This window comes from Python bivittatus, unplaced genomic scaffold (assembly GCF_059951505.1).
Source record: "Python bivittatus isolate LINGU-HERP-01145 unplaced genomic scaffold, Pbiv_v1 ctg000700_np1212, whole genome shotgun sequence".
Classification (NCBI taxonomy): Eukaryota; Metazoa; Chordata; class Lepidosauria; order Squamata; family Pythonidae; genus Python; species Python bivittatus.
Window position 1 is genome coordinate 59120412 of NW_028277098.1, and position 20690 is coordinate 59141101.

The following is a 20690-nucleotide window of genomic DNA, read 5'->3' on the forward strand; positions in this document are numbered from 1 at the left end:
TCAGTTTGGAGATGACTTTTTGGCTACTCCATTTCCTGGGGTATAAATTGCCTTCCTTCCATTTTGTCCCTTTTCCTTGACTTTGCTGAAGTGGGTTTGTGGAATGAAACAGGGTGAGTGTGTGCACTCGTTTACTTTTAGTGCTTCAAAAGAGAAAAGGAGAACCAACTTTGTGCCAAACTACTTATTATAGGTTCTATGGACTCCAAATATCTCATGCTCGAAGGAAACTGAGTAATCAAGACTGGATGCAATTTCCTGTTTAAAAAAAAAAAAACGATGGGAGGCAGAGCTTACAGGGTAAGGGGAAGAGGCCGAAACTTGTCCGTTTGCAACTAAACTTTCTGGAAAGAACAAGCCACACGACGCCAGTGGTTGAACGCGTTTTCCCAGTTCTCGCTTTCCCTACTTCGGAAAACTTTGGGAAGTGTAGAGGGGGAAAAGTTATAGCCCTTATAAAGAACAGGGGGCAATCCAGGGTCTGCGTCTTTTGTTTTCTAAGCTTTGTTTCAAGTCGGGTGAAGGGGGGAGCTGCGGAGCGGAGCAGCGGGAGAGAACCGCACGTGGAGAAGACGGTAAGATGACCGTCCGCTGGTGGAAGCGCGGCTGAAGACTCATCCCAAAGTAAGTCCCCGCCTCTCTTTCGGTTTTTTAAGACATCTGTTTTGGGAAGTGGGGTGGAGAGTGGTGGGTTTGCCGAGTTTCACCACGACCAAGAGGGGACCGGAGGCGACGTTTGCGTCGGGCTGGACGTTCTTCGCGAGGGGGACGATTTGGGGAGCGCGAGATTTAGGAAGCCTGGGCTGGCGCGGGGCGGTTTCTCCAGCGAGGCGTCTGATTCATCCCCAGGGGTGAGCGTCTTGTGGGCCGGCCGGAGAGGGAGCGTTTTCAATGAACTTCGCTCTGTCTGTCTCTCTGTCTCTGCGGGCGGCGGCGGCGGCGGCGTCTCGCAGGGCTCCTTCCGATGTCCCAGGTGCGAAGCGACCTCCCCAGCCGTTCCTCTGATTCGCCCGATGGGGACCCCGAAGGGGATTCGGTGCTCTTCCCAGCCCCCAGCACAGGTGAGTGGCGTCTCTCCCTCTCTCTCCCTCTCTCTTGAAAGGCATGGAAATCCGCAACTCCTTCTCTTTGGGCCGGATTCTCACATACTTTCAAGCAAAACACTGCCGTGAGAGGGAAGTTTCTCTTCCCCTGCCCCCGCTCCCCTCCGCTCCCAAACTTTGCGTGTAGGCATGAAGCTTCACAAAGTTCCTGTAATCCGCGGCAGCTGGCCCGCTCACTTTGTGTTTTCTGTACACATACCGACATACCCTCCCTGCCTTGGGTTGCGCGTTTCCCCCTCCCAAGACTCCATTTCCGAGGGAAGGAGGGCGCTGGGATTCCCCCCCCCCCCCAAGCGCTGGGACGGCACTGGGCTTTCGGGAAGTCCCCCTCGCCCTCCCTCGTCTCAGCCGCAACTTTGCCTCCTGGAAGCCTGCGGGCCAGTTCCCTGATCGAGCTCCATCAGCGGCTTGGCTCTTCCTGGGCGCCGTCTGGGAGAGGCTCCGTCTCTCTTGGGGAGCCGAAGGGGGCTGGGGGCGGGGGGCGAGGCGAAGCCGACCGCTTCCCCTTTGCCTTTTCTCCCGAAAGCCGCTCCTCGGGCCCCGCTGGCTTTGCAAGAAGCGCAAGGCTCCTGCGGGGCAGGGGAGCGCACCCTCGGGCGGTGGGCTTGGCCAGTTTCGGGAGGGGAGCGGGGAATCCGATTTCTCCCCGGAGGTCTGCCTGCCTCCAGGCACCGTCTCTTGCTGGTTCCGGGCCAGCGCCTTTGGGGCTTGGGCCTGATTCTCACCCCCGCCCGCCTCGAGTCCTGAACTTTTTAAAGTTCGTTGCTTGCATCTTCTAGCCCAAACTGGAGCCGGGAAAAAGCGTCTTCCTTTGTTCCATTTAATCCTTTCAACAGATCTAGCTTCGGAGTGGGGCGGGGGAATGGGCTGGGTGCTCCAAACGAGGAGGCTGCTTTCCACCATCCATGCAGCAGGTTTCAGAGCCAAAACAGCCTTTGGGGTTTGGAAAGGAACCACAGTGCTACATTCACACAAGACACAAAACCCCATTACCGAGTTAACCGTTTGTTTGCACAAATCACTGAATTGGAAATTAACCAAATCAGCTAGGTTCAGACAGCAAACTAAGTCACAAAAACTCTAACCAAGATTTAATGTGTTACTTGAATGCTTCTGCTGGGTCTACTTCTGTCCCAGTTAACAGTGTAATGTGAACACAGTGGAACATCCAGTTCACACAAGAGTGGAAAGGGCAGATTGAGAGAATGAAGGCTGAATGTGGGTTCTGAATGGACAGCTATTGCGCTATGCAACAATCAAGCTACAACTCTTCTTGTGGATGATTATTTCCCAAATTATAACACTAACTATCTCCAAAGTAAATTTCTGAATAATTTTAAAAGCACATCTTCCTCTTCCCATTCTATGGTAAACTTGTAGCTTTCCAGAGTGCCTGAACTACAACTTCTAGTGGCCTCACTTGAAGGCTGGTAGTGAGAGATGTAGTTCAAAACATCTGGAGGCCCAGATGATCCCCACATCCCTACTTCAAGCATATATATTATGCTTTATTACTGTTTATATTACTATGCTACTAACAAATATTAGACAGAAAATAGGGAAAGGAACTGGAAGCAGGTTTAAACAAAAAGATTAATGGGGGTTTCCACTGTACGATGAGCTACAAACTTCAGCTACCATACATAAAATATCATTTTTATTCCGTCAGTTACCATTTTGTAACCGAGGCTTTAGATTTACCATGCTGTTTGAACCTGTATACTCTAACTTAGGACAAACCTAAAATATAGCAATTGAATTAAATAGATGTAAGATTGGGACTATTTACAGTCTGAGCGGTATGGCTAAACTAAACCCTTAGCTTTAGCACAGCATTGGAGGGGTGCTGATACAAGGGATGCGTGCATATGTCTGCCACAAATGCCGTATTCACCTCTGAGGTGATGGGATCCGGGCAGCAGTATGTGGGCTTGCAAGGCAGTTCTCCTGACCAGAGATCTCAGCTTTCATACAATAGTGTGAGCATGTTTGGGACAAAATTCGGCTTTGGTGGTGCTTGGGACACACTGGCCAAAATGTGCCAGAAGTGGCCAGCAGTGTCCATATGTTGTAGTGAAGTTGTGTTAATATTAGAAACCAAGTCTATCCATTCTCTAGCTTACTTAAAAATATTATGTAAAAGCCTCTATTGACCAAAACCGTAATGGTGGAGGTTAATATCGGTGGGCCCTTCTGGTGACATGTCACATAGAAGATTGCAACTTCAGGTGTGAGAGGAACTAAATGGGAAAGAACATGAATTAACATTGAAAGGAATAAAAATAAATCATGCTATGTGTCTGTGAAACTAGGAGAAAGGGAAAGGATTTACTCGGTCAGAATGAAGTTGGTCTGATCTTGTGGAGTGGACTTGATGACTACATGCTGGTGTAAGTTAATTATGAATAAAAGGGCTGAAATGTATGTCAAAAAGTATGAATTGGTGTTATCTAAGTTGGGGGGAGTGTATATGATTGTAGGAATCCATAAGGTGGTGTCAGTTGCATGTTATGTTCCAATGAATGATGATAAGGGAAGAATGAGAGATGGTTTTGGAGAAAATTGTGCAACATACGGAATAACTGTAGTCCAGGGGAAAAAATATAAATGCATGGGTTGGTAAGTTCTTAATTGTGTATTAGAATATATTACTCAGTGATATCTTAGATTTATTGGTTATTTGAGGTTTGTTGGCTATCTACCCATATTTTATTGTTTACACTGTGATTCCTTTTTTATTATCTGTACTGTGTATTCTTTATAGTCTTTAAAGGTGTATTTGAAAAAAAAAATGCATGGGTGATCATGAGAGGAAAGATTACAGAAAAAATAAGCCATTCAGAAAGCCAACAATGAATGAGAACAATGAGTTTCTTGGAGAGTATCTGCTACAAAAAGATCTGTTTGTTCAGAATTGCACTTTAAAGCTAAGTCTACTCACATGGTAAAGGAATTAATGTAACACTAAAAGCTTGATTGATTTAATTGCTTATTATGAAAGATTGGAAAATCAGTGAAGGACAGAAGGATGAGAGGTTCTAAATGTGAGAAAGACCACTTAATGGTGGTATCAGGTGTTGATCTTGAAGCAAAATGGAAATAGAAGAAAAAGAAAGAAGTGAAAGAAACAAGAGTTGAAGTAGAATAAATGCAGAAAGAGAATGTACTAGTCCTGTATGAAAAACTATTAGAAGAGATTATTCTCTCAACAGAATGAATGGAAAGAAGACATAAAGAAGATGTGGAAGCTGTTTGGAACAGATTGAAAAGTATTATGTTAAAAAGTATTACAATGATGCTTGATGAAATAAGTGAAAGAGGCTGTGAATTATAAAAATACATATAAGAGAATTAAGGCTGCAAAAAGTGAGGACGTGAGGATGATACTGGTTAAGGTTAAAAAGGCAGAGAATATGCAGAACAATTTTGGCTGAAATTTTTAAAAAAGTTTTGGGATTGGTAAACAGGCTAAACAAGGTGTGTCCAGCAGAATGAATGGAATTAGAAATTAAAGTGATTAAATGATTTTGGATGAAACTGAAGTGAGGGAATGCTGGAAGAAGTAATTTAAAGATTTGTATCAGTATGACATTGACATGCTGAAAAGTTTATTGTAATGAGTGCTATAAAGTTACTCTAAGAAAAAAAATGATGGAAGTTTATAAATGCTATGAGAATAACGAAAAATGGTAAGTGCAGGTATAGTTAGTATAACTGGAAAAATGTTAAAATATAGGTGTTATTTGTTTATAGAATAGTTATATATATCTATAACATGTTTGTGAGGAGTTAATCTGTGCCTGGAAATTGGAAAAATGCTGTTATGCTCCCCCGTACAAAACTATAGGATCTGTTAAGTGTGCTAGGAAGGTATTTAGCAAAATGTTGGTTGAAAGGGTGAAAGAGGTGACAGTAAGCATAATGAAGGAAATATATTGTGGCTTTAAGGTGAGCAAGGGATATGCAGTCCAGATATTTCATTTCCTACAGGTCACTGAGAAATATATAAATGTGAGAAAGAAAGTTTATTGCATGCTTGTGGAGTTATAGAAAGTATATTACAAAATGAAAATACCTGAATTATGAGTTGAAGGTTGGTTGTTCAATGCAATAGGAATGATATATGATGGAAATTCAGTATGTGTGAGAATAAATGAAGTACTCAGCAAACAGTTCAACACTGAGCAGGGAGTAAGACAAAAGATGTGTGGTGCCCCTTGGTTGCTTAATACATTTATGGATAAAGGAAGACTTGTAGTTACAAAAGAGGCCTGTTGGTTGGGGGCATGGATGCATGTGCATTTTGAATTGCAGATGATGCCATGCTTTTGGGTAAAACTCCAATTGCTTTGCAGAGTGTTAGAGAGATCATGTAATGCAACAAGCAGTATGGATCTAAAAATGAATACGTTGAAGAGGAAGGTAGTGGTAGTTGAAAAGATAAATGGAATGAATGATTGTGAACTATAGAAAAATGGCAAAAAATAATAGATGAAATAGAGTAACTTGGTAGAATGGAAGATGGAAACATGAATAGAGAAATTTGAAGAAATGCAGATACTGACAGAAAGATAGTGAATAGTATGTGGTCTGTTATAAGGAATGAATGTTTCTCCAAAACAATGAAAATGGCATGCTTCTGTTCACTTTGTTATATAGAAATAAGAATTGCAATAGTAGAGAATATATGTAGCTCAGGGTTGAACTGTTTGATTCTTGGTATTCTCTAAGCTTGGTTGTTTTTCTGCAGACATTTCATTAGCAGGCTAGGTAACCAGTCTTGGTGGGGGATGGCTTGTAAGCAGGGTGAAGCAAGTAAGAAGAATGATCTTGATGGAAATATGTAGGAATCAGACTAGCAAGATTCTGTTATTTTAGCCAATCTCAATAAAAGTAGTTTTAGCTTTCCTGTGGTGTTGATTTCCTGGTCTGGTCTGCCTAGTGGGTCTGTTTCTAACAGGGTAAGCTACTATATATAAACAACCAGCAAACTCCACTCTCCTATACATGTGTGATGGAATGGCATGAGACTGGAAGGGGGGTAAAGAACGTGATCTCGTCTCCAGAGCAACGCACTGGAGATAAGAGGAGAAAGCTGACGCACCCCTAACATTCCAGGAGATAGTGAATTCCTGTTCCTGGGAACTAGCCGGAAGTCTGAGAAGATTCTTGAAACAAGCACTAGCTAATAAACCTTGCTGATTGAACCTGCACGGTCTCCAGGAGTTCCTTGGGCTAGGCCTGACATCAATCTTCTCAGACTGCCGGCTAGTTCCCAGGAACAGGAATTCACTATCTCCTGGAATGTTAGGGGTGCGTCAGCTTTCGCCTTTTATCTCCAGTGCGTTGCTCTGGAGGCGAGATCACGTTCTTTACCCCCCTTCCAGTCCCATGCCATTCCATCACCACATGGATGTTATTACCTAGTCTGGTAATGAAATGTCTACAGGAATACAACCAAGCTTAGAAAATACCAAGAACTTAGAAGTGAGAATTATTTATGTCAGGATAAATATAAAAGTAAGTTGAATACATTGGGAATGGGGTTCTTAAGAAATGTGCGTGGTAAAACAAGAAGAGATAGAGTAAAGACTGGGTGCTGAATGAATGTGGATTGAATATAAAAGTGAATAATAATACGAAAGAAGTGTTTTGAGAGAATGAATGAGGACTGAACTGCAAAGCAAATACCAGATGATAAGAGGGGAAGACCAAGAAAGTTGTGGTTGGATAGAGTTGATGACATCCTCAGAAAGAAAGGTGAGAATTTGAAGAACAAAAGGCAGTGTATGAAGGCAGGGCGCATGGACGTAGTGGAAGCAAGGATGGTTTGCAAGGATAGAAAGGTATGGAGAGGTATAGTGAATATTGTTGGTGCAAACTAGTTTTAACTGTGTTTCCTTTTCTTATTTCTTGTCTTTAAATACTGTGGCTTATTTTTTTCTTACACAGTTTCCATGCTCTGCATAATACTGCTTGTCCTGAAAGGGAACAGCCTGATGGATACATTTATATCTATTTATGTTTATGCCATGCTTATACTTACAGAAGTTTATACTTCAATATATGTAGAAAGCCACAGAGATGACCTTGGAGAAGAACCAGTCGTCTTCATTCAATTCATGTTTCGCTGACCGTAGCAGTCAGCAAAACATGAATTAAGTCTAAGAAGGGAAGAAAATGTTAGAAAGAACTTTAAACTGATTCTGCCTGAATGCTCCTTGATGTAAAACAGAGGGAAGGGAAAATGCTGTCAAGAATCTGTTCCTATAGCTTACATCAATAAAATAGAGTTCCAGGATTTCTTGTGGAGTTCTTTTCCTGAGTTGGCCTACCTCAAAAGATTGACATTATATCATACGAACACTGGCAATACATTACTAGTTCTATAAGAAGCATATGGCTTTGTTACCTATGTAATTTCACAGGTATCTTCAGGACTACCTACCCCCAGTGATTGTTGCCTATTCATTAACATCAGTAAGAAAAGGCTCTCAGGGTCTCTTCTTGTAGGGAATGTTACATACAGGGTTGATGGAGGACAGCCTTCTCAACTGGTGTCCGACACCTCTGAAACAACATTCCCTTGGATTAGCTTGGCTTTGTGCTCCTGAATTTTCAAAAAGCCACAAAGACATGTTTTTTCATCAAGTATTCAGGCTTTGATATTTTACCTTGTTACTCCCTGCTAGAGAATATCTACATGAGAGTTATGGTATCAGAGCCTTTGAGATTAAATATGTTTATGAATTTGTTTTTATTTGATGACTGTATTGGGTATGAATGTTGCTCAGCATCTGGTATGATTGGAGGAGATTATAAGCCCATCAAAGAAAGAAAGAATAGATACGTACATACATACAGACATATACCTCAAAGGGATAGTCCTGTGTATTATTTAATTCATTTATATCCCATGTTTCCTTTCCTGACCTCAGTGAAGCATATGTACTAGTCTCTCTTGACTGATTGATTGATTGATTTGGATAGTTATTCCATTTATACGGCTGCCCATCTTGTTCTCATGACTCTGGGCAGCTAACAATACATTAAAAACCAAACAGAACAATCCAAAACAATTTTTTAAAAACTATAACAAAACTGTAAGCTATATACCGTGGGCTAAGGCCCACAGAAACACACCATATCTCATTCAACCAGACTGGTCGAGTTCCTCTAACATCCAGGTCCCAGCACCTGGGGAAAGAGCCAGATTTTTAAGGCTTTCCAATCAGCTAACATAAATAAAAGCCCTTTATTTTCACAGCAAACTTTAGGTGAAATCCACCAGTAGTGTAACATGTTCTCTGGAGATCAATGATACTGGGAAGGACAGCGAATGAGATCTCCAAGGAGTCACTCTGGGAGGCCACCCAGTGAATGTTACGATCAATGAAAATATTTTTCTCTCTCCCCCTGAGGTCTTTCATCCACCAGTCTGATTCTCCCTTTTGGTGAAGAAGATGTACTTCCTGGCATTCATCTTTTAAGCATGAGACAGTAGCAAGTGCTGAGATGTACATGCATCCTGCTAATGTCCAAATTACATGTATGCCTCTTATTCAATATATTTTCAAGCATATTTTTGCAGCCATTAAAAAGTAACCATAAGAAAGTTGTTTTTTAAGCAAGCTGAATGCCATGGACTTTGCTATGTCTCATGGAATTATGGCATATGCCCAATTCTTGAAGAAAACAGCATCTAGCGGGTGTGCAGAAAAAAATAAACACTAAGGCCAACTTTACCCTACCAACCTTTTCAAGCAGGATCAGGGTGGGTAATTTCCCTTCTTACCCACAGCATATTTTTTTTCCAGTGGAATTTGAGATTTATATTGCATGTCTTTGGATCTTAGGGAGAGAAAGGACTAGTGAGTGAAGTTGTTTTCGTCTATCATCTTTTGGTTTGCAAGAGAAATGGCTTTTGCTGGCTTATATGAATTATTAACAATTTAAATAGACTGTGTAAGATTATGCATAACTACGTTTTCAGTCTGACCCTAAGGCTGCAATCATAGCCACAGACAGTAGAGTAAGGGCTCTAATGAACACGAAATGCATATAGTTGGGGAAACTGAATATAAAATGCATATGAGATCTATAAGTTAGGGAAAGTTGCTTACAAAAACAAATGTGGATTATCTTGGATTTTTATAAAGCACCATTTATTTCAAATGTTCATGAAATGAAGATGTGAATGCCATAGGGTCAGATATAAATTATATATATATATATATATTTTATAAATACTGGTAGGAAATAGATATAGGATGAAGTATACATCTCTTTTTTTGGAAAATATGTGCTACTGGGTTTCCTGGGGTTTATTTGGGAAAAGTATATTTAGAATTATATTGCGAACAAATGTTGCCAATAAGTGCCCAAAGCCCTTTTCTGCAGTTCCCCAGAGCCTTCTGAAATCATGTCTCTAAAATTTGCCTAGAAACTTCTGACAAACAGAGGGATAATTTCTTGCCTATTTTTGCAGAAAATAAACCTTATCCTGCAATCCTGCCAAAACACACACAAATGCACCCACCCACCCAGAAGCCACTATTTGCATAATGTCATGACATCATCAACCTGCCTACTGTTACCCTCAGCCCCCCACCCCACCCCCAGTTAAATAAAGTACAGCTTCTGGGCTACCAAAAGACTGGCCAGCCCTACTGTAAGAGTTCTAGTTAATTTCTATATATTCAACATTTCTGTAAAATAATTAGTATAGGGAATCCATTTGTTTACCCCCTTGAGGAGTGCAGCAATCAGATTCTTCTGCAAATGAATACTGTGTAAGCCCTACTTCACAAAAGCATGGGCTGTGTTCTCTGTATAGTAATTATCTCCTCCTGGGTGGATTTAATGCCATAAGTACTGTCTTTCTAGATTACATGAGGAATTAATCATCAGCATAGTCGGACACATATTTATTAAGAAATAACTCCCTTTGAGTTCAATGGAACTTACTCCCTGATGCATTTAAGGTAGAAATCAAAGGCTAGCATTTTATCTTAAAAATGTGGCTCATCAGATGCCATAAGAAAAGTGAAAGTTAGGGGAAAAAATAGCTGTACCCTGTTTGTCACAAATCTCTGATAATGAAAGCATATTTCTTCTATGCATGGACAGTCTGTTTTGGCTGTCTCATGTTGATTTGTGCAAATAGGTTAATAATGAATGCAAGATAAAGTCATGGGGATGTATCCAAGAATATTTAGCTTGTTACTTCATATATTCACTGTGTGGATGTATCTTAAGTTTCAGTGCTGCCTTTATAGATCCTACTTGCTTCAACATGCAAGAATTAACTTTATCATCCCTAAGGATTGAAAATGGAGTAATTAAGCAGCGAAGGATATATCCTGTAATGCATTTTGCATCAGTCTAACAAACTTAGCACTGGTTAACTTTGCCTTGATTTCCAATAAAGTTGTTTAGGAAACTTCACTGAAGAAATGCAGATTGTTCGTGTTGTTTTATTTCAGACTGTAATGCAAATGTAAATCCTATACCAATCAGAAAACTCATTCCCAGGACAAATGCTTCTTTTCTGCCTCTGCAACAAGATTTGAATGTTTGCATAAAGAATGACCACCCGTGTTTGCATCATTCAAGATTTCTGATTTCATAAAACAAAGCAGGGATTGACTAGACCTGTAGGTACACTTTGGGAATGTTTACCTGACTGAGGACCTACAGCCCTCAAAGAGAACTGACAGCCAATTAAGTTCTTGTTCTTCATAAGCAGAGGTGTCTCAGCAAGTCATTGCTCAGCTGTCAGCCACTGAGGAATACTTTATCCTGCCCTCTTAGTCCCCTGCTCCAACCACCTGCTCCCTGTGTAAAAACAATACACTGTTCTTATGTCTCTGCTTGTTATAGTGGAAAGCTATCAAGCTCCTTATTATGTTATATATTTTTGCCCATGTACCCTGTCATGATATACATCCATCATATAGGAATAACAGGAGCTGGGAGGTCTGGCAAGCCAGATGTCCCTTCCAGGGACCTCACAGATCACATCCTTATAATACCACACAGTGAAATGCTATTCTTTGTGCAGTAGCAGTCATAGCTTGAAATGAAAGTTCCTCATTTGAAGGAAAGTTCAAGAATGCAACAAAGAAAGCCAGGACTTAGCATGGTGGTAAGCCTTGGTATGGCATCATCAGACCATTCAGAGGCTCAACCTGATCCATGAGCAGATCTGCACCATTGTCTGGAAATTGCCAAAGTGAGAAAGGTTCATGGATGACTTATGACTTCTATATCAGAAAACTTGACACTTTCGAGGTAGTATGTCCATTGTAGTCTTATGATATTTCCTTGAAATGTAGTTCTGACCATGGGCAACAACAGATTTGAATGAAAGGCAAATTTCATTCATTCATTCATTCATTCATTCATTCATTCATTCATTCATTCATTCATGCCTCCTAAACAATTAGTGATCCAAATTATTCAGGTAGTTCAGACATAAGGTTTAACCATATCATTAAACTAAGGAGGTTAGATGCATTCGCTTCCCTATTCAAATAATCATCAGTTAGTACAAGCAATGAGGGAATCAGTACAAGTCATAGTACTGCATTGTAGGAAACAAAGCCACAGATTAAGGTTGATGAAGCCATGAATGAAGTTTGGTCCTCATTTTCTCTTGTCCTCACACTTCAGTGTAAAAATCCTAGCTTCTTGTAAGTCAGAGTTCTACATTACATCAGAACCAGTTGACTTTTGATTAATACTAGTCAGGACTTTTGTCCTGAAGTGGGGAGATGAAGAAAAGAGCAGTCCTCAGCACTCCTGGCTTTCTAAACTGTGATTTATGAAGCCATAGGCATGAATGCCAATGTGGGCCACTAATTAAAGAATTGTTGTCCATTAGTTTCTCTCAGTAATGATTGGTTTTCACAAAAACAGGAAAAATGGAGGATCCCAAGTGAGCTTGGTAGCAAACGAATACATTCTCCTCCTCCTCCTCTTCCTCCTCATCTCTGAAATAAGAAAAAGGCCATTTATTTTACGTGGAATAGGAATGAGTACACATTCACTTAAAACACATGTACTAGAAGAAATGGTTATTTCACAGGCAAATATGAAAACTACATAATACATAAAACAAAGCCCAACAAACTGTGACAGTTCTGACATGGGTATCTCTTGCTCTCCTTTCCAGTCATTCACCTTTCTGTAATCAAAATTCCACTTTGCTTTGTGATCTACATAGAACTGCATGAGATGCACATGTATTCCTAGGATTTTATCTGACCTTTTATTAAGACTTCCTGCTTGCTTGCTCCTGTCTTCCTCTTCCTATTTTGCTGTTAGAGTCAGTAGCTCTGTGGTACATTTTCTCTGATTAGGAGAGAAACACAAATGCACCACTAACTTGTCACAGACATACAGTGCAGCTTTCTAACCAAACCCAGCTAGTTTGCCCTGAGGTATAATGTGTGTCTTGAAAGCCATTCTATATCCAGATCCTGGCTTAGCTGTGTTGTCCACCCCCTCATATGGTTCCAAACAATGCATCTTTCACAAAATACTGGTGCATTGCTCAGAGTAAAGCCTGTCGAGTCAAGCACTATTTATCTGGCCTCCATCCACTGTTCTGCCTAAATATTCAGCCTTTTTTAAATGGGGACCCTTCGTGACATATGAAAGCCTTAATTTTATGTGTCAGTTTTTTGGCTTAGATCTGCCCAACAATTAGGGCCTCACAATCTGGGTTTTGCAACAGGTAAAAATGAGAAAATTTAAGTATAGCAAAGGAGAAGCTGAGCTGATTCTTTCCTTCAGAGATCAGTCCTAGTCTTGTTATGGTGTGATATGTTTTCTTTTCTCCTAAATATGGAACCTTCCAGACAGCATCTGGCTGAAGGTGTTGTGCCAATGCAAACAGGGTCTTTGTCCCTTTGCCGGAAAAGATTTGTGCTGCAGCTATTGGCAGCAGATGTGGACTGAGGGAGAGGCAAAAAGCAACATCTAAGCACAAAAAGTTTGATTGTACAAGACTGCAAGAAGCATGGTGGCGGAATAAGGAGTGTGTATATAATCAAATTACAGAGCATACACAGTGTTCATCTGGATTTTTGGAGAGACGGCTAACAATATTGTATTACATTGAAGATAGATCTGACTCAGTTTACAGTCTGATCTTATTTTGATCTGTACATTTGAACTACCAAATGGGAAAATAGCCTTCAATATGTTGTATAGCTATTGAAACCTATTTAGACTATATCTGGTAGCAATCTTAAGATAACTCTATCTTAATAATAGAACTGGAGGCAGCATTGCTTCTGAATCCAAATGACTAGGGCAGTGTTTCTCAAACTTGGCAACTTTAAGATGTGTGGACATGCTGCTGGGAAATTCTGGGAGTTGAAGTCTATACATCTTAAAAGTTTCCAAGTTTGAAAAACACTGGACTAGAGCATGCTCTCTCCAGTTCTGCTCTGAAGCAGTGATGCGTGACTCTTTTTGGTGGGGGAACATCTACAGAATACTTTGGATTCAAAGCCAAAAAGCGCTTTGGAACACATAGAGATACACATGTACCATTTGACTACAGCTCCTGAAGTCAGACCTGCCAATTCCTGGGATCATGCTGCAGCTGTAGAGGGCAGCTGTGCAATTCTGGAAAAAGATGCAGCTATTTTAAGGAGATGAAGACAGGTACTACATGGGTGCCCTTGTAATTCAATGCATTTTTTTGTCTTCAAATCCAAAGGACTTCACCACCTTACTGTGGGACTTTTTCCAGAGGAAAGATCTTTGATTGTTTGTAGGGAGGACTGAGCAATTGTAACACTTCATGATTCTCTGCATGTTTTCATGTATGCCGGGCAAATTAAATTCTATATAGTAACCTTGAATTTAATTGACTCATTATTGTGGACCAGATGTTTCCTTTTTTCTGGACAGCTGCAGATTTAAACACCCTCACCCCCACCCCAATAAAGTCTGTAGCCTGGATCTGACTTGTAGATTACATATATCCAAAGGAAACTGAAAAACAACTCAAAAACAATGATTCTAAAACTGCTCCAGACCTCTCTAATCCCATGTAATCTGCTATATTCAGGAGCTGAACTGCTTCATTTCTGATTCAGCTCCAGGGAATTTGAGATCACACCAAAACTACTACTCTCCTTGATGGGAACTCTTGCCACCTAATGTCTCCCAGTTCCTGAACTCAGATTAATTGTGATTCCCCCTCCCCAATAGGGTTTTTCTTTGGCACATATCTGCTAAAAACATCTATTTCAAGGACCCTGCTTGGGGATGGGGGTTGGGGAATCATCTGTTTGGCAGCAGCCAGCTGGTGGTCTACTGAAGAGAAGGTAGAAACAATCCTTGTCAATTTCACTTCTGCTCCCTTTCCTTAGCTCCCTTTCTCCAAGAAGAGTTTCAAGTCCTCTGCAAACAGTCAAAACAGCACAGTGCGTTCCCTCACTCCTGCCGTTTCATCCACCAACAATTGTGCTTAGAGCAATTGTGTAAAGTGCAAATGCCAATAGTTTATTATTTTGGCTTCACAGCTTGGAGTGGTTTTAATATAAAAATAGAAGGAATGGCACTTCTGTTGTTAATTTCCCCTCATAGCAACTACTCCATTTATTTTTTTTCTCTCCATGAGAAATGCACTATACAATACAATATACTAAAATTGTGGTTGGTGGCACCAGCAACTTTTTACTCTCCTCTTAGTCAGCGGTCAGGAATACTGGTTGGTATGTAGTGTTCTGTGCCTGTTCTCAGTGTTTCAAGATACCAGCAATAATTGTAAGCCACCCAGAGTTATGAATGTGAGATGGGTGGCTATATAAATTGAATAAAATACACACACACACACACACACACACACTTTAGAGAGGACAGCTTTCAACAACTTTTGTGTGATTTGAGACTTAATCAAGATTGGTTTGGAAGGATCCCATGTTTCATTGATTTATGAGTTGATCATTTTTTTTTTATCACAGAGAGAAAGAGTGAAAACAAACATGCAGAATGTACTCAACCTTCAGAATGTATATGCTTAAGTAGAATCCAAGCAAGTAAATCTATTAATGTTTTTTCCTATTATAAGATACTTTCCTATTATAAGACATCTATTGTAAGACATATTTCTTGAGAAAGAATTAAATAATTTATCACTTGTCATCTATGTATGGTCTTAAACTGGTGTCTAATTTCAGCTGAAATTATGCTTTTTACTTTAGACCGTGTCCCTCTGTAATTTTGTGACTTACTTCCCTTTCTCACATAAATTTTAATTCCCCCGTTGATGTGCTCTATAACCAAGAAATAACTTTTTAATATACCCTGGATGGTGTTTAGGGGAGATAGGATTGGGGGAGGATTGTGCCTAGAAAAATTAGATCCAGGTCCATAGGTAGAGAAGGTGACTCTACTAGCTCCCAGTCATGCTTGTGAAAAAGGCTTTGCAACTTTGCTACTCTGACATTGGTGTTTTGATAGCATCACTAGCAAAACCAGAGAAATACCAGAAATGTATCCTGGGAAGTTTTGAATCTGCTGAATTAATGTTTTCAGATGAGAGAAAAAGTTCATCAGCTCTGAAGTTGGTTTACTTAGTTTATTTCCATGTTTCTTCCTCTCCACTGCTATCAGCCTATATAATTCTGTCCTGGATTCCACACAGCCTATGCCCCTGCCTTGTTACATACATTTTCATTTGCTGTGCCATCAATAAATATTACTGGATGTCTCTGTGTAACTGTAAGAAATACAGTACATCCCAGGTTTATTAGCAAATCAGTATCTTCCATTATTATTAAATTTGTATCAAATCCTCCACATACCAAGCAAAACTCAAGTACAAGTAGACAGATTAATTTAATAGGCATGATGGAGACTCAGTGGGATGACTCCCATGACTAGTATATAGCGACTGAAAGATACAATTTGTTCTAAAGGAACTAAGTGGTAAAAGGGAAGGAGAAACTACACCATATGTTGAAAATATCCATGTGAATGAACTTGGAGATACCACAGGGGACACCTCAGTTGAAATCAGTGGAGGAAGGAATAAAAGTAGTAATGTTATTGATGTCTACTTTCATCTGCGCATCTAAAGAGAAGATGTGGATGAAGTGTTTCAAAACCAAGCTGCAGATCTTTCAGAGAGGAATGAGTAGTTGTGAAAAGGACTTTATTATAAGCATGGTCTTTCCAGAAAATATCTGGCTTGTCTTACTGACAACTTCCTTCTTCAGCTATAAGAAAACAAGGCAGCTTTGATGTATTGGGAGAAAGTTATTATGTGGTGCTGATGTTCCGCAGCTAAATGTAGTCTAATGTATATTTTAGATTTTTAAAACCTAGATTTGAATAAGTTAAATAAAATGATAACCAGGTTTCCATGGAAGAAAAGATAGTTCTTAAAAGAGCTCAGTATGAGTAGTAATTTAAAAAAAAAAAAAAAGGAGACACTAAAAGCACAGTGGCAAACAACTGAAATGGGGAAACAAAGAGGAAGATAGCAGAGGATGTCAGTGTGAGTATATGAAAAAAATTAGTGAAGATCTGAAAACAAAAAGAGAAATATACAGGAAGTAAATGAGAGGTGTGTCTTCAAAGAAGGAGCCTAGAATTGGAGATACGGTGTTAGAAAAGCCAAAGCTTAGAATGAGCTTAAATTGGCAAGAAAAGAATTTTAAAATGTGTGGAAGTGAAAAGACTCATTATAGCACCTGTTCAGTGAAGAGGAGAAAATGCTAAGAGATAACAACAACAACAACAAAGAAGCAGAACGACTTGATTCCTATTGTGGTTCAGTCTCTTGTAGGAATACTGTAGGATATTTGTCCTACCAGCAATTATAAAAAGAGGATGAAGGGTCAGATTGAAGATTAACAAATATAGTTAAGGAATACTTATTTAGTTTGAACATGTTTATGTATCTCCTGAGCCAGTTGAAATCTATCCTAGGGTACTACTAAAGGGACTTGGTGGTGGTTTGGCTGAGAAATCCCAGGGAATAGCTGAAGTGCTAGACAACTGAAGGAAGGCAAAAGTTACCCCTGTCTTCAAACTATGAAAAAAGGAGACTCCAGGAAATTACAGAACGGTCAGACAGAATCAATATCTGTGAACAGATTATAAAATGATTGATCTGTAAACATTTTGAAAACAAGACAGAACCAGGTCAACGGGGGTTTGCCAAGACCAAATGGTGCTAGATTAACCTTGTGGTGTCAGCTGAGCCTGCAAGGTGAAAGATTGGACATCTCAAATGTCCTCTTCTGAGAACCTTCTAGGTCCACACATCCTGACTCTGCTTCCTGGCTTAGGGTAGCTGCTTGTTGCCACCACCTACTTTCAAGGGGTTCACTGCACCTAGTGTTCTCCCCTAACCCTGGTACAAGAGAGAGAGAGAGGGGGCCCCAAAACCTGTACATCTTACTGGCAAGTAAGATAAAAAAGATAAACATGAAATAAATTGTATAAACTCCTCCTGGCCCTATAGTATTGAAATATGTGATTGGGGAAATCAGCCCCCTCCCCCTTTGGGAGAAGGATCAATCTCACAAGGTATAAATAAAATCTACCTTTATTTTAGACAAGGGGGAAAGATAAAAAGTCGTTTTTGGCGTTAGGTAGTTGGATGCAAGACATTCAGTGATGAAAGAATTGAGATAATAGAGCAGCTAAAGTAACAGACAGCATCTTAAAAAGACATCCAGAGCTGTTGAGAGTTGGGCAGCATTTAATAATAAATCTAATAGAGAAAAATATATACAAGAAAAGATAAAGACCACAGGATGAACTGATCTGATCTGTTCCTAAGTTAGAGGCAATTCTTATATAAAGAGGATCATTATTGTAAAAAAGAATTATGACAGAGCTTGTATAGAAACAGTAGTCATCAGAAACAATAAGTTAAACACCCCTAACCAAATTAAAAGTAATCTTTTGCAATAATTCTACCTAAATGTTTGTTATTTATCCTTTCAATGATAGTCATTTTCCCTGAAACAGATTTTCCTCTGTGTATTGTCGAAGGCTTTCATGGCCGGCATACGATGGCTGGTGTGGGTCTTCCGGGCTGTGTGGCCGTGTTCTTGAAGTTCTGTTTTTCCTCTGTCTCAATTTCTCCTTGATTCCTATCCAGATCCTTGTAGCTTCCAGTCAATTCTGGAGATGCTGGGGAGATGGAAGATGTGGACATATATAAGATGTGAATAAAAGTGCTAGAATAACATTGGAGTAGGCAAGTCACACAGGGAACAGAGGCTTAAAGTGCAGAAGTGTCTCCCCCCCAGGCGCCCCCCCCCCAGTTGTTACTTTGTTTTAAGAGCCGAGAGGATCTGAAAAAGAGCCTCTGATTAAATCTCGGTGAGCAGAAGGACTTGGGACTTGTTCAAGGGATTTTGCTACCTGAGTCAAAGAACAAGATGGCTTCTTCATTATCCATTCTAGCTAGATTAGCATCTGATTTTTTTATTATTATTATTATTCTGCAGATGGGACAGCTTACTCCACCTTACCCAATGGCAACAGGATAGTCAATAAAAGTTACCAAGAAAGAAACAATATCCACCACATTCAAACACAATCCAAGGGAAGGATTTATACTAGATCTTCTGAGTTTTCTTAAAAAGCCAATTTTTAATGCCACCCTATGTCCCCAAAATATAATACAGCAGAAATCAGGACCATGCAAGAATTACTTGCAGTGTCCTCAAACATGTTTGCATAAATTGTTTTGTGTCAATATATCGCTACAGGATAGACAGACAGTTGTAAGCAAATAAAACAACTGTAGTACCATATCTATCAGTTCCATCTCAAGCCTATTTTCAGGAGGCAGTGGTCTCATTTTCTATCTTCCATTGCAACTTGTGAAATATCTACATATGTTTAAAATAATAATAAACTGAAGAAAGGGAAAAAAGAATAATAAGCTGCCTTTTGCCCTTTTCAAAGGTTCCAATTCTAAAGCAAAACAAATAAATCCCCCTTCTGGGATCTGCTCTCTACTGCTTAAGCACTGCATTTTTGCACTTACTCCTAATTGGATTTTCTTTGAAATTGCCTGACTAGATTCTATTAGTTGCAGAAACCAAACAGCATCCCATTTGGGTATTCTTGAGTTTCATATTCTCATTTCTCATTCTTTCCCAGAATTGTAAAACTACGCGCATGCCAAGCTTCAAGCTGTACTCTTTCCACTCGCGGAGTCCCTCATCTGATCTAGTTTGATAAGTCTAAACCAAATATTGTTTATGAAATGCCATAAAATGGAGGATGCAAGAAACAAACAAACCTTTTACAAAATGTTAAAGGTACAACCTATGTTGTGAAGAAATGCTCATGAAACATCTTCATCTAATACTAAGAATATTTACATAAAGCCCTTTCGGGTATTCACACCACTTCATATGCATTCACTAATTGGAATCTTGAACAATCCTTTTAGAGACTGAGAGAGAGTAGCTCGCCAAAGACCTTCTAGTGACTTCATAGAAAGATCCTATTTAAAATAGGAATGTCCAGATTTGCAGCTCAGGCATTTAGCTCTATATTACAGCTGCTGTCAGGATGTTGCATAGTTTTTGATTAGCCTAAGTAAAATAAATTAATAAAACATACAATTTAGAATTTTGAGATCAGGGCTTGACCACTTTGTCTCCAAGAAATATAGTAGGGGGAGAAGGTAATTCACATTACCTCTTGAACAAATTCATTATTCTTGAATCTAAAGTATGCCATCTTGAAGCAAGGGAACATACCTGCTCCATCCCTTTAACCACTGATGATCTACTCTCACTTTTCTCAACTTGATGCTGTCTGGGTTGATGGGAATTGTAGTCCATCACATCTGGACAGCACCAAATTAGCAAAGATTGATCCTTTCCCCTTCTAATATGGAAACATTAGGTATAATATAACAAGAGTTTTTACAATGCTTGCTTGATATAATATAAATTTTCTTTTTGTAGATATTCTAATAAAAATCAATAATATAGTTAGGGATATCTATATCCATATTTTCTGCTTCTTCAGTTCTACTGTGAAAACCTAATATTTTTTGTTCTTCATAACTGCTCAGAGCACCTGGGACATGTCTTTCCCAACCCAGTATGAGTTAAGCAGTTTTATTGCTCTTTCAAACAGAGAAAAATCATCTGCCCACATCAGCCAGTCTTGTAAATTCCAAACAAGCTGTGATGGACAGTACATGGAGGATAAAGTTTAAAGGTTATGTGACAGCATGTGGAATGTAAAGGTTTTGCAAGACATCGTCAGCTCTATTAGTCTTTGAAAAATACAAAGTTCATGGATTCTATGCATGTGCATACCCTGCTTATGCCTATGGTCCTAATGCTTAAGGTTTTCTTCTGAGTGGGAGTTTCTTGTTGGAATGCTACAGTTTGTTTCCTTATTAGGGCAGTATTGAAGTAACAGTATAAAATCAGGTACAGTGGTGATGGGGGCACCATTGGAAGAGCTGAAGGACCAGGTTAGGGACAGATCATTATAGATAAAATCTGTGTGGTTGCTAAGAATCAACAATGACTCGATGGCACGCAATCAATGAATAATTAACCAATGATC

The 20690-nt window shown here is 39.7% G+C and overlaps 1 protein-coding gene across 2 annotated transcripts in view; it reads left to right on the top strand.

Moving 5' to 3' along the window:
• Positions 1-292: 292 nt before the first annotated feature.
• Positions 293-20690, top strand: part of LOC103055682 (myoD family inhibitor) — a 60535-nt gene continuing 40137 nt past the window's right edge. Inside the window, exons 1-2 of one of the 2 annotated variants that reach the window (XM_088153889.1) lie at positions 293-624; positions 954-1061. In XM_088153889.1, coding sequence (XP_088010015.1) covers positions 965-1061 — 97 coding nt within the window. In that variant the 5' untranslated portion in view covers positions 293-624; positions 954-964. Of the gene's footprint in view, positions 625-653; positions 1062-20690 lie in introns of those variants that run through there. The other variant, XM_088153890.1, reaches the window with a different exon arrangement.